The sequence below is a fragment of the Cucurbita pepo genome, chromosome LG07 (genome assembly GCF_002806865.2).
Source record: "Cucurbita pepo subsp. pepo cultivar mu-cu-16 chromosome LG07, ASM280686v2, whole genome shotgun sequence".
NCBI lineage: Eukaryota > Viridiplantae > Streptophyta > Magnoliopsida > Cucurbitales > Cucurbitaceae > Cucurbita > Cucurbita pepo.
The window spans coordinates 2213122-2223991 of NC_036644.1; the positions used below are offsets into that span (position 1 = coordinate 2213122).

General features: G+C 36.4%; 2 protein-coding genes and 1 non-coding gene across 3 annotated transcripts; 1 reads left to right on the forward strand and 2 right to left on the reverse strand.

Annotated features, from left to right (window-relative positions):
• Positions 1-998: 998 nt before the first annotated feature.
• On the reverse strand, positions 999-1071 carry TRNAA-UGC. The gene has a single exon. It is a non-coding gene; the product is annotated as a tRNA-Ala (tRNA).
• Positions 1072-1656: 585 nt separating this feature from the next.
• LOC111798768 (glutathione S-transferase F10-like) lies at positions 1657-2792 on the reverse strand. The gene is made up of 3 exons (XM_023682094.1): positions 2581-2792; positions 2344-2392; positions 1657-2252 (listed from the first exon to the last, which is right to left on the reverse strand). Exons 1-3 carry the CDS (start codon positions 2731-2733, stop codon positions 1792-1794), a joined length of 663 nt encoding a protein of 220 aa, XP_023537862.1. The 5' UTR covers positions 2734-2792; the 3' UTR covers positions 1657-1791.
• A 3483-nt stretch (positions 2793-6275) lies between these two features.
• Positions 6276-9670, forward strand: LOC111798766 (ornithine decarboxylase-like). The gene is made up of 3 exons (XM_023682092.1): positions 6276-6295; positions 8157-8919; positions 9146-9670. Exons 1-3 carry the CDS (start codon positions 6276-6278, stop codon positions 9668-9670), a joined length of 1308 nt encoding a protein of 435 aa, XP_023537860.1.
• The last annotated feature ends 1200 nt before the right edge of the window (positions 9671-10870 follow it).

Here is a 10870-nt window from a genome sequence, read left to right on the forward strand (position 1 = left end):
GTTATTTTAGAATAGGTGATTGAGTGGGCCTTAAAATTTTCAATATATTTGATTCTTAAATCTTAAATTTTTGCGTGTTCTCCACAATGGGATAATATTGTCCACTTTGAGCATAAGCTCTCGTGGCTTTGATTTGGGCTTTCCCAAAAGGCCTCAATGGAGAGAGTATTATTTGATAAATCTATGAACAAAATACGTCTCCCCTTAATCGAGGCTCAACTCCTTTTTCTTTTGGAGTCTTAATCATTTTTTACTATGTCTTCAAGGAGGCTCGACTCCTTTCTTTTGGAGTCCTCTGTTCGACATTTGAGGATTCTATTATCATGGCTAAGTTTAGGGGTATGGCTCTGATACCATGTTAGACAAACACGACTCTCTACAATGGTACGATATTGTCCAGTTTGAGCATAAGCTCTCATGACTTTGCTTTGAATTTCCCCAAAAGGCCTCGTACCAACGGAGATAGTATTCTTTGATTATAAACTCATGAACATTCCCTAAACTAACCGAGGTAGGACTTTCATCATCCAACAATTAGGACTCTCAATTCTTCCCGCTATGTCCCAACCTTCTAAAGAATGTGCTGAATTATCAGCTTCAAGTCCTCTGTTACGCATTTCGTCGAACATAACGTGGGCATTCCTAGTCTAAGCTTTGCTTTTGCTACACAACCACCAAATCACAAGACTGTATACGTTGAAGAAATCAAAATCATTCATCTTGTTTGATCTCATTACCTGAAAGAGTTTCAAACCTTCATCAAAATTTTCGGTCTTGAAAACAGCATTCATCGTCTCCTCGACAGCTTCCGTTCCACATGTTTGAGGCCTCAATCAATTCTCCCACACCTTCCTTTTCTGGATATGTTAATAAAACGACTGCCATTTTTTGGCCATTTATAAAGAAAATGAAGCGGAATCTAGCAGCTCGAATTTAACCAGAAAGAAGGGTGCAGAAATCAGATTTGGAGGAGCGAAAAAAAAAATGGAAATCGAAGATGGAGATGCAGGGTATCGAACCCTGTACCTCTCGCATGCAAAGCGAGCGCTCTACCATTTGAGCTACATCCCCATTTGCGTGTTGGATTATATTTTACATTAAATTTTTAAAATTAATATCCCAGAAAGATGAACAAAAATAACCAAAAACCCACCATGAAGTTTTGATCTTTTTGCCATTTTTGCAATTGGAAGCTCAAATTCAAGCGAGGAAGAATCCTTACACTGCACCGAGTATGAGGTGGCCGACGACGGTGGCGAAGAATAACAGATATTGTCCTCTTTTGAATTTCCACGTAGATGAAAACAAAACATTTTTATAAGGTTGAAGGGAAGCTCGAAAGAAAAAGCACAAATAGACTAATATTTGCTAACAGTGTGCTTGAACCGTCCGCCCACATCGATTGGAGAAAGGAATGCGAAGTCCACGTGCCAATGAGGACTTAGGAAGCTGATTGTGAGATCTCACATTAGTTGAGAGAAGAACGAAACATTCTTTGTAAGCTCTCTAACATAAGCTCTTTAACATACACGCTTTTAAAACATAGAAAGAAAACACGAAACCGAAAGCCCAAAAAAAAGATGATAATATTTGCTAGTGATGTGATTGGGTCATTACATATTTAAAATAATTAGAATAATTAGAAGTAACAACATGTTTCGTAAAATAAATTTGATTGAGAGGGAGAAAATCAAAGACTAATAGTTATAACTCTTTAATTTTTATTTAGAAAACGAAGAACACACGACCCTTTATTATCCCCAAATATTCGATCAAATGCAAAAACAAAGCTCATGAAGATCCCTGCTTCTGCATTTCAACCACCTCCTTCCAAGATTCCCTCCCGGAGATCTCATTCCACCACCGCTCCACGTTCTTCCTCGACGTGAAAAGCTCCGCCCTATCCGTCAAATTCACTAAGTAATGAATGTTAGGCAAGTGAGAAAGATCGGCCAACGAGAACTCATCTCCGGCCAAATATCGGCTCTGTTCCAGCCTCTGCTCGTACACATCAAGCACCTTCGACAGCTTCTCCTCGCTCTCCTTAATCGCCTTCTCGTCCTGTGGAACATTCATCCTCGGCGCAAAAATCAATTGAAAACCTAGAATCGTACTCGGCGGATTGAAGCTCTGCCCCTCCGCTTCAATCCATTGATCGATCGAAGCTTTCTGTAACTGATCAAGTCCGTACAGTCCTTTATTCCCCTTCTCCGCGTGTTTCTCGCAAACGTATCGGCAGATTGCTCTTGATTCTGCGCCGAATCGCACAATCGGAAACGTTAGGGTTCGTAATCGATGAACAATTTCAAGTTTAAAATAGCGACCGAATCGAAGATCAATTACCGAAGAGGGAGATGCTTTCGTCTTGAAACGCAGGGACTTGACCAAATGGCTGTTGAATCAGAAATTTACGAGTAAAACGAGAGTTGAATCGGAAATTTACGAGCAAAATCAGAGTTGAATCTGAAATTTACGAGCAAAATCAGAATTGAATCGGAAATTTACGAGCAAAATCAGAATTGAATCGGAAATTTACGAGCAAAACGAGAGTTGAATCGGAAATTTACGACTAAAATGAACCTGAATCTTAAGATATTCGGGGCTCTTGTGCTCTTTTTTCGCCATGTTCACCGGCGAGATCTGAAATGGAACATCCTTCTCGAGAAGACAGGCGAGGACTCTGGATACGGCGGTGGATAACGGCGGTCCGAACACATTCACCGGCGTCGCCATTGCTAAAGAAAGAAGAGTAATGGTTGGGTTTAAGCTTCTGTGTGCTGATTCTCACTTTTAATCTTATCTTTTCTCTATATAAAGTAATATTTTGAAGAACATTCAAAACAGACACGCGGATGAACAAAATAAATAAATAAATAAATAATGAATGTTTAAAAAGAAAATAGTTAATTTGAGATTAGTATTTAAATAGTAATATTAAATTTTAATTATATTATCAATTTATTATGATTATTATTATTTTACAATTTTTAATAAAAATTATATTAAAAAATAAAACTTTTAAAATAATTGCATATTTTTTTAAAAGAATAATAAACGAAAAAAAAAAATTACTCGCAGGAACTCGATCCCGGTAAATTATCCGTGGGAAATATAATTTTATTAAATAAATATATCAATTCTTTATAAAATTATTAGTTAAATGGGTATACAAGTAGGATTATTAATTAATTTAAGATTAGCTACTCCATAAAAATATTTTTTAATAATTATAATTAATTATTCGGATTATTTATAGTCAATTAATTATTTATTGGAATTAATTTTGACTAACCCATTTATTAATATATCATAATTTTAAAATATAATTATTTGACTCCAAAATTAAAATTAGAGACTTTTACTACACTAATTTAATAACCAGACAAAAATCGTTGTATAAATAACAAATTGCTAAATTTAGAGACAATCAATAAATAAGCCATAGTATTTTAAATTTATTAATTTAAAATAAATAAAAATATTTAATTAAAAAACTTAAAAGGATATATATCTATTAATATTAATAAAATATAAATAGCATTTGAATTTGATAACGAAGATATCAATTAATATTTAAAAATTAAGCCCCGTAAATTAATTATTTTTAATAGTCGAACTCTTTCGATTTACTGATATATCGATATATTGATGAATATTTTAATATTTAATTTTATATAAATCGAGGCTCGACTCCTTTTCTTTTGGAGTCATTTGTTCGACATTTGAGGATTTACCAATCTATTGGCACGACTAAATTTAGGGCATGGCTCTGATACCATGTTAGACGAACACGACTCTCTGCAATGGTATGATATTGTCCAATTTGAACATAAGCTCTTGTAGCTTTGCTTTGGGCTTTCCCAAAAGACCTCATGTCAATGCAGATAGTATTCTTTGATTATAAACACACGATCATTCTCTAAATTAGCTGACGTGTGACTTTCATTATCCAACAAGGTTAACCTGACTAAAAACGAGCATCTCTTTATGACTCTGTAAGAATGAACGGAAAATTAAGACATTTATTATGAAATATGTCATTTATGGTAATATAATATAATAAAAATTAAGAGATATTATTAAAAAATCTGTAGAGACAGCCAATAATAACAAATTTTACTGAAAAATAATAAATGATGAAAAAGAAAAAGCCAAAAACGACCAACAACCTAGAAGTTAATTGGAGACACACCCCTAGAGACTTCCAATATTACTCTCTTCCCCATTCATTTAATGATTTTACAATCTCCCCCCTATATTTTTATGATATTTCATAACCTAAAATATTGTTTCAAAAAATTATATTTTTATCACTCATAAGATCGGGTTTTAAAATATGGAGATACGAAAAGTTCCTATAAGTGAGAGGGGCATAAATGAACTGAGATCACACCCGAACGAGAGAAATCCCGAGAACTGATGGCTAAATAAAACTTAAAATAATTGAAAGTTACCACCTATATCAACAAGGTACATCTTTCTTTTCGGTGCCTTAAATGCATATAAAATGTTGAAAGGTCTTGTATTAGTCCGTGGGAATAGTTTTCACTCTTAATAACGTGACCATGTCGTAGAAGAATGTCGGGAGTTAGTATAAGTAGTAACTTTCAAATGCAATCTTAGGTATTACTCCGTTTTTACTCGGGCGTATAGAGCATATAACAGCCCAAGCCCATGGTTAGCAGATATTGTCCTCTTTGAGTGTTCTTTTCAGACTTTTTGTTCAGGGTTTTTAAAACACGTCCGTTACAGACAGGTTTCGTTCCTCTCTCCAACCAACCGAAGTGGGATACCACAGAACATCCCGTCCCTCTATAAAAGACGACAACAACAAAGGCAAATGAGAACATAGGGATGAAAGAAGCCATTAAGTCCTTAGGGTTTTCTTGATGAGTTTGAATATCATCATCATCCATGGCTGCCCACCCTTTTCTGATACCTCATTGAATGCATTTGGTCCTTTTGGAGGGTTTTGGTTGTCCATTGCCTTTAATGCCATCCTTCAAACCCTAAACCCTTTTCTCCCTTAAATCTCATCTTTCTTGCACATTCCCTACTTACCTCTCTTTCTTCTTCTTACAATAAGCCATTTTGTGAACGAGAACTCCCGATCGTCTTCATTTAGCTTGAAATAGTCGTTTTGATATTGGCTCGGTTCACTCAGATCAATACCTACAAGTACGATTACACTATCAATACGTCGTGCATGTAGTGGGTTTAAACCGTAGCTGAGTCTGATTGAGCCGCGCCAATATCTTAGCTGCTCTTTCTTCGTTATCTTCGAAATTTAAGTGTCTCGTCGAAAGATATCGAAACCCTTTTGAGGTACTTCCGCTTTTTTGTTCTTGTTTTTCGTTTTCTCGTTCATCGAAATTTGAAGATCTGAAATGTTGTAAAGATATCAGTAAAATGTTTGAGATTTCAAATTATTATTATTATTATTTTATTATAAAATTTTCATTTTTTTTTAAAGAAAATACGGTTTAAAAAATATAAATAAAAATTTAAAATTAGTTTTTTTTTAATTAAAAAAAATTATCAGAAGGTTTTATATTATAAATTAATGCACTTTATACAAACACATTTTAATATATGGTAATTAGTTTCATTTATATGCATGTGACATCCTTAATATTCTCCATGTCTTTTTGAATTATATATGTCGAATTTGATGGAATAAATATTGAACTTTATAATATAACTCAAGATAAATTTAAAAAACGAAAAGTTAAGATCCACCGCTAGCAGATATTGTCCTCTTTTATACTAAAAGTGTTTCGTTCTTCTCCCCAACCAATGTGGGATTGTAGAATATCACAATTCACTCCCCCCAGGACCGAGCGTCCTTACTGGCACATCGCCTCGTGTCTACCCCTTCGGAGAACAACCTCTGTCACAATTCACTCCCCTCAGGGCCAAGCATCCTTACTGGCACATCGCCTCGTGTCTACCTCCTTCGGGGAATAACCTCCTCGCTGGCACATTATCCGATGTCTGGCTCTGATATCATTTGCAACGGCCCAGATCCATCGCTAGTAAATATTGTCCTCTTTGGGGTTTCCCACTCGAACTTCTCCTCAAAGCTTTAAAACGCGTCTGCTAGGGAAAGGTTTCCACACTCTTATAAAGGGTGTTTCGTTCTCCTCCCCAACCAATGTGAGATTGTAGGATGTCACAGAAAATTTGTTGAACAAATCCCGAATCAAAATAAAACCATTGAATCGATCCATCCAAATTGTTGAACCACTCAGATTGGACCAAATTGATAAATAGAGATGTCGAAGCGTAGGGACAGGTAGTCCTTCCCGATCCCATCTATGTCTCCACCTCTTATTTCAATATTTATTATCGTAAAAATTTTCATTTATTTTCATGGAAATAAGCTCTCGTATAATTTTTTTCAATATTATAATATAGTTTTTCACTCTAAAAAAAACTTTAGAACGGTAGAGAAATGAATTACTAACCACGATTCATGACTACAACTATCACAAGGGCAAAACCCGTAATTGAGCAGTTGTGCGAGCACGAACGGGACAATTGTGATTTGTTGCATGCATATTAGTACACAAATCTATGGTTTAGCCACAAAAGTGAGCTAGAATGAAAATCACGAACATCACCTATTAGAATGGTAACTAGAGTCTTGTCGAACAAGTTACCTCGAACATCGTCTATTAGAATGGTAAATAAAGTCTTGTCGAACAAGTTACCAAACACATCTGTATTAAATTTACAGCCAATAAAATTACATTAAAAGTTAAATAGTGTATTAATTTAATTATTCTATTGCAAGAAATTAATTTGTTAAAATTATACTTATTTTTATATTAAAATCATATAATAACTCGATTCATTATTGTAATGCAAATGCAATAATCAATTATGAAAACATTAAATTACTAATTAATAACAATTAATTAGCATTATTTTTACTTTATTACCTAGGTTCATTTTTATAATATTTTAACTGAAGTGAAAACAAGATCGATTGCACTCACGTGCGCACGAACATAAATTAAACGAGTGGCAACCAATCACAGTAATCAAAGTGTTTACGAAGTGTATATTATCTCACACTCTCACACTACAAAGTTGCACGGTAAGATGAGAAGTAGAGAAAAGAGAGAGCGAGGAAGACAACTGGTTGAATAGCGGGAGCGACGTGGTCGGGCCTTCGACGTGTTTTTTTTTTTAATTACATTAATGATATTATTAATTTCGAGATTTAAATATTTTAATAGTAAATATCTATTTTATTCAACATAAAGCTTGTAAATATCTATTTTGTAGCTACCACATCTCCACATATATAAAAGGCCCTCTCCCACTTTTTCTAATGCAATCCCATTTCCACGTCACCTTCACCAGCTCTTCCTCCTCCCGACATTCTCTTTGCTGTCTCAAACTGCTCTTTTAAGGTATTGTCTCGTTCTCCATGTGTTATTTCGACCCGTTTTCTATCGATTACATCGACATATCGAAATAGGGATTACAGGTGATTTTCTCTCGAGAATTTTTTATTGATATTTCTAGTTCAAAGCTACCGTGACTTATAGTATGGTAATAGTGTCTTATCTATTGAAAACTCTGCTCAAACATAATTCGTTATTGTAAAGAAAATTTAGACCGATTGGGTTGGTGACTCGAGTAATCCAAATAGAGTTCACAACACAACTCTCTATTTTCGGATTGGGGTAGGTTGGGATCTCATAAAGCTCGAATATCAAACATTTACAAGTAATAATGCATCACTAGAACTGGTTACAAAGGTCAAATATTCTTAATCTTCGTAATAAGTAGAGTAGGGTTGGGTTGAGTTGACTTGTAACCCTATTTTCGGGTTGGTTTGTTGACCCAACTAAAACAATGTCAACTTGGGAACCGAACCAAATTTTTAATTTTCTAAAAATTCAACCCAATCCCAACTGAAAAAAGTCTAGCCCAATCCAACTTTTATGATTTGGGTTGAGTAGTTCGAGTTGGTTGAGTTATTGAATCATATGAACACTCGTAGATAATTGTATTGTGTTTTTTATTTTTAATTTATAAGAAACCTTTCTAAAATTATTTATAAATTTTAGATTCCAACTAAATTTAGTTTCTAGATATCAAAATTATTTTGACAATTACTAGGTTTAATTTCCAAGTAATAGAATAGCTGTTCCTCATGACCATGGAGCAACTCTCTCCCGCGAATGCGGCGGAGACAGGTGGCGCATACAGAGCTTACAAATGGCTCCGGGGATTAATGGTCGGAAGATCACTTGGCTCAATAAAAATGGAATCTTGGGTTTGGTTCAATCCATTATTTGGAGCCAAAAGGAAGCCAAAGAACCCTTTTACATACTTGACCTTAGCCTCCTCATCAATCTCCTGAACCACTGGGCTCGTCATCTACCAATGATTCAGCCGTATTACGCCGTCAAGTGCAACCCCAACACTGCATTTCTTGGTGCCATGGCTACTCTTGGCTCTAGTTTTGACTGTGCTAGTCGAGCTGAGATCGAATTCGTTTTAGCTCTTGGTGTGTCGTCGGATCGAATCATCTTTGCCAACCCATGCAAGGCTGAGTCCCACATCAAGTACGCGGCAAGTGTTGGTGTTAACTTGACGACTTTCGACTCGATAGCTGAAGTCAAGAAGATTAAACGATGCCACCCAACATGCTCAGTGTTGATCCGAATCAAAGCTGTGGAGGACACTACGTCGCGGTCTCCATTGAGCTCCAAGTATGGTGCACTCCCGAACGAGATAGTGCCGCTCCTACAAGCTGCTCAAGCTGCAGAACTCGATGTCGTTGGCGTTTCGTTCCACATTGGAAGTGGAGGTAGCGACGTGGGCCTTTATCGTATTGCCATAGCTGCCATCAAAGCCGTGTTTGATGCTACAGTTCGACTAGGAATGTCGAGAATGAAGGTAAAATTGCAAAGGGTATCATCGAACCGGTCTTCTATAAAAAAATTTGCTAAAACCACGACACGTGAATGATAGTGAAAGTTATCTATTTATAATCATTTACAGAATCAAATAAATAAAAATAACATATACAATCTATTTGAGTGTAATAAAAGGACAAATATGATAGTGTTAATATTTGACTATAATAAAAAGTCAAATATTTAGATATTTAAATTCTTAACAGGTGCTCAATATCGGAGGCGGTTTCACGGCCGGCCCGCACTTCGACGGAGCGGTGGCGGCCGTCAAAGAAGCGATATCGGAGCATTTCTACAAGGAAGAAGGGTTGGTGATCATGGCGGAGCCAGGGCGGTTTTTTGCAGAGAAATGTTTTACATTGGCGGCGAACATAATCGGGAAGCGCGTGAGAGGAGATCGCCGGGAGTATTGGATAACTGATGGGATATACGGTTCCATGAACTGCATAGTCAACGATCATGCGGTTGTCACGTGCACACCATTAGCCACCACCTCTAACCCTAAAAATCTGACGTGTCAAAATGCTGATCTGTACAAATCCACTGTGTTTGGACCAACCTGCGATGCTTTTGATACAATTTCGACTACTTACTGGCTGCCTGACTTGGAGGTGGATGATTGGTTGTTGTTTCCTAACATGGGTGCTTACACGTCAGCAACTGGGTCAAACTTCAATGGGTTTGCCACGTCCTCCATATCCACTCATCTTGCTTACTCAGATCGTTTATGAGCCATGTCACCTCCTACCAATAATTTCTAGTATTACAATTCTTGTCCCAAAAACTTTGTTAGAGTGTAATAAAAAAAAATATTGTATTACAATTCTCCGCTCAAGCCCACCGTTAGCAAATATTGTCTGATTTGGCTCGTTACGTATAGTCATTAGCCTCATGGTTTTAAAATACGTCTATTGAGGAGAGCTTTCTACACCCTTATAAGGAATATTTCGTTCCTCAATATTTCGTTCCTCTCTCCAACCAATGTAAGATCTCACAATTTACACTTATGGGGTCCCAACGTTCTCGATGGCACACCACCCAGTGTCTGACTTGGATACCACTAAGTCCACCGCTAATAGATATTGTCAACTTTGGCCCATTACATATCATCATCAGTCTCAAGATTTTAAAACGCGTCTATTAGAGAGAGGAACCTCGCCCTTATAAATAATGTTTCCTTTCTTTCTCCAACTGACGTGAGATCTCACAATCAAAGATCTTTCATCTAGTGACGAACTCACCTCAGTCTAACCCAGAGGAGGGACATTCTAACGACAGACTTAAAACAACCAATCAAACGAAACTCAATGAGCCTAACACACCATCACGAATCAATTTTCAAACCCAAAATCTTTCGTGATAGACTCGTTGGCTGCGGCACGTAGTTTGAGACTTTTCGGTCTTGTTAGTTCAAAATTTCCATTATTGGGTTCTTGTCTCCCATTTTTCAAGCTTGTATTCAATTGAATATTAGGCACTATATGACTAAAATGGCATAGCTTTGAACCCCAATTCTAATACGCCCACCACCCCTTTGGACTAAGAATTAAACTCACAATTGGGGGCCAATTGGCTTTTGAATGCTATGAATTGGTAGCGTGGGAAGCAAGTTTCTCCTCCAATTAACAAAATTTCCGTCCACATCAACGAATAATTGACTATTATGAAGAAAAAAAATTAGGGTTTACTGATCTGAACTCTCAATTTGCGTAACACGTTCTAAGTTGCAGAGAACACACATCAGGCATCAGTGGAGATGCATCACACGAACTAACCTAACTGACCCGAATTCGACTTGATAACCCTGCAGCTGACCTGCACCTACGACTTTGCACCGACCAGCAACTCCCGACAACATTCTCTTTTTGCGTGTATGATAATTATAATTTTTAAAATTTTATCCATTTAAAAGGATATAATATTGTAACTTT

Excerpts from the sequence above, each read along its gene's own strand:
- LOC111798766 (XM_023682092.1), top strand. The coding sequence starts at position 6,276 with ATGTCGAAGCGTAGGGACAG. Across the intron at positions 6,296-8,156 it reads ATGTCGAAGCGTAGGGACAG|AATAGCTGTTCCTCATGACC; the intron begins GTAGTCCTTCCC and ends TCCAAGTAATAG. Across the intron at positions 8,920-9,145 it reads TAGGAATGTCGAGAATGAAG|GTGCTCAATATCGGAGGCGG; the intron begins GTAAAATTGCAA and ends AATTCTTAACAG.
- LOC111798768 (XM_023682094.1), bottom strand. The coding sequence starts at position 2,733 with ATGGCGACGCCGGTGAATGTGTTCGGACCGCCGTTATCCACCGCCGTA. Across the intron at positions 2,393-2,580 it reads CCGAATATCTTAAGATTCAG|CCATTTGGTCAAGTCCCTGC; the intron begins GTTCATTTTAGT and ends CTGATTCAACAG. Across the intron at positions 2,253-2,343 it reads CGAAAGCATCTCCCTCTTCG|AATCAAGAGCAATCTGCCGA; the intron begins GTAATTGATCTT and ends GATTCGGCGCAG.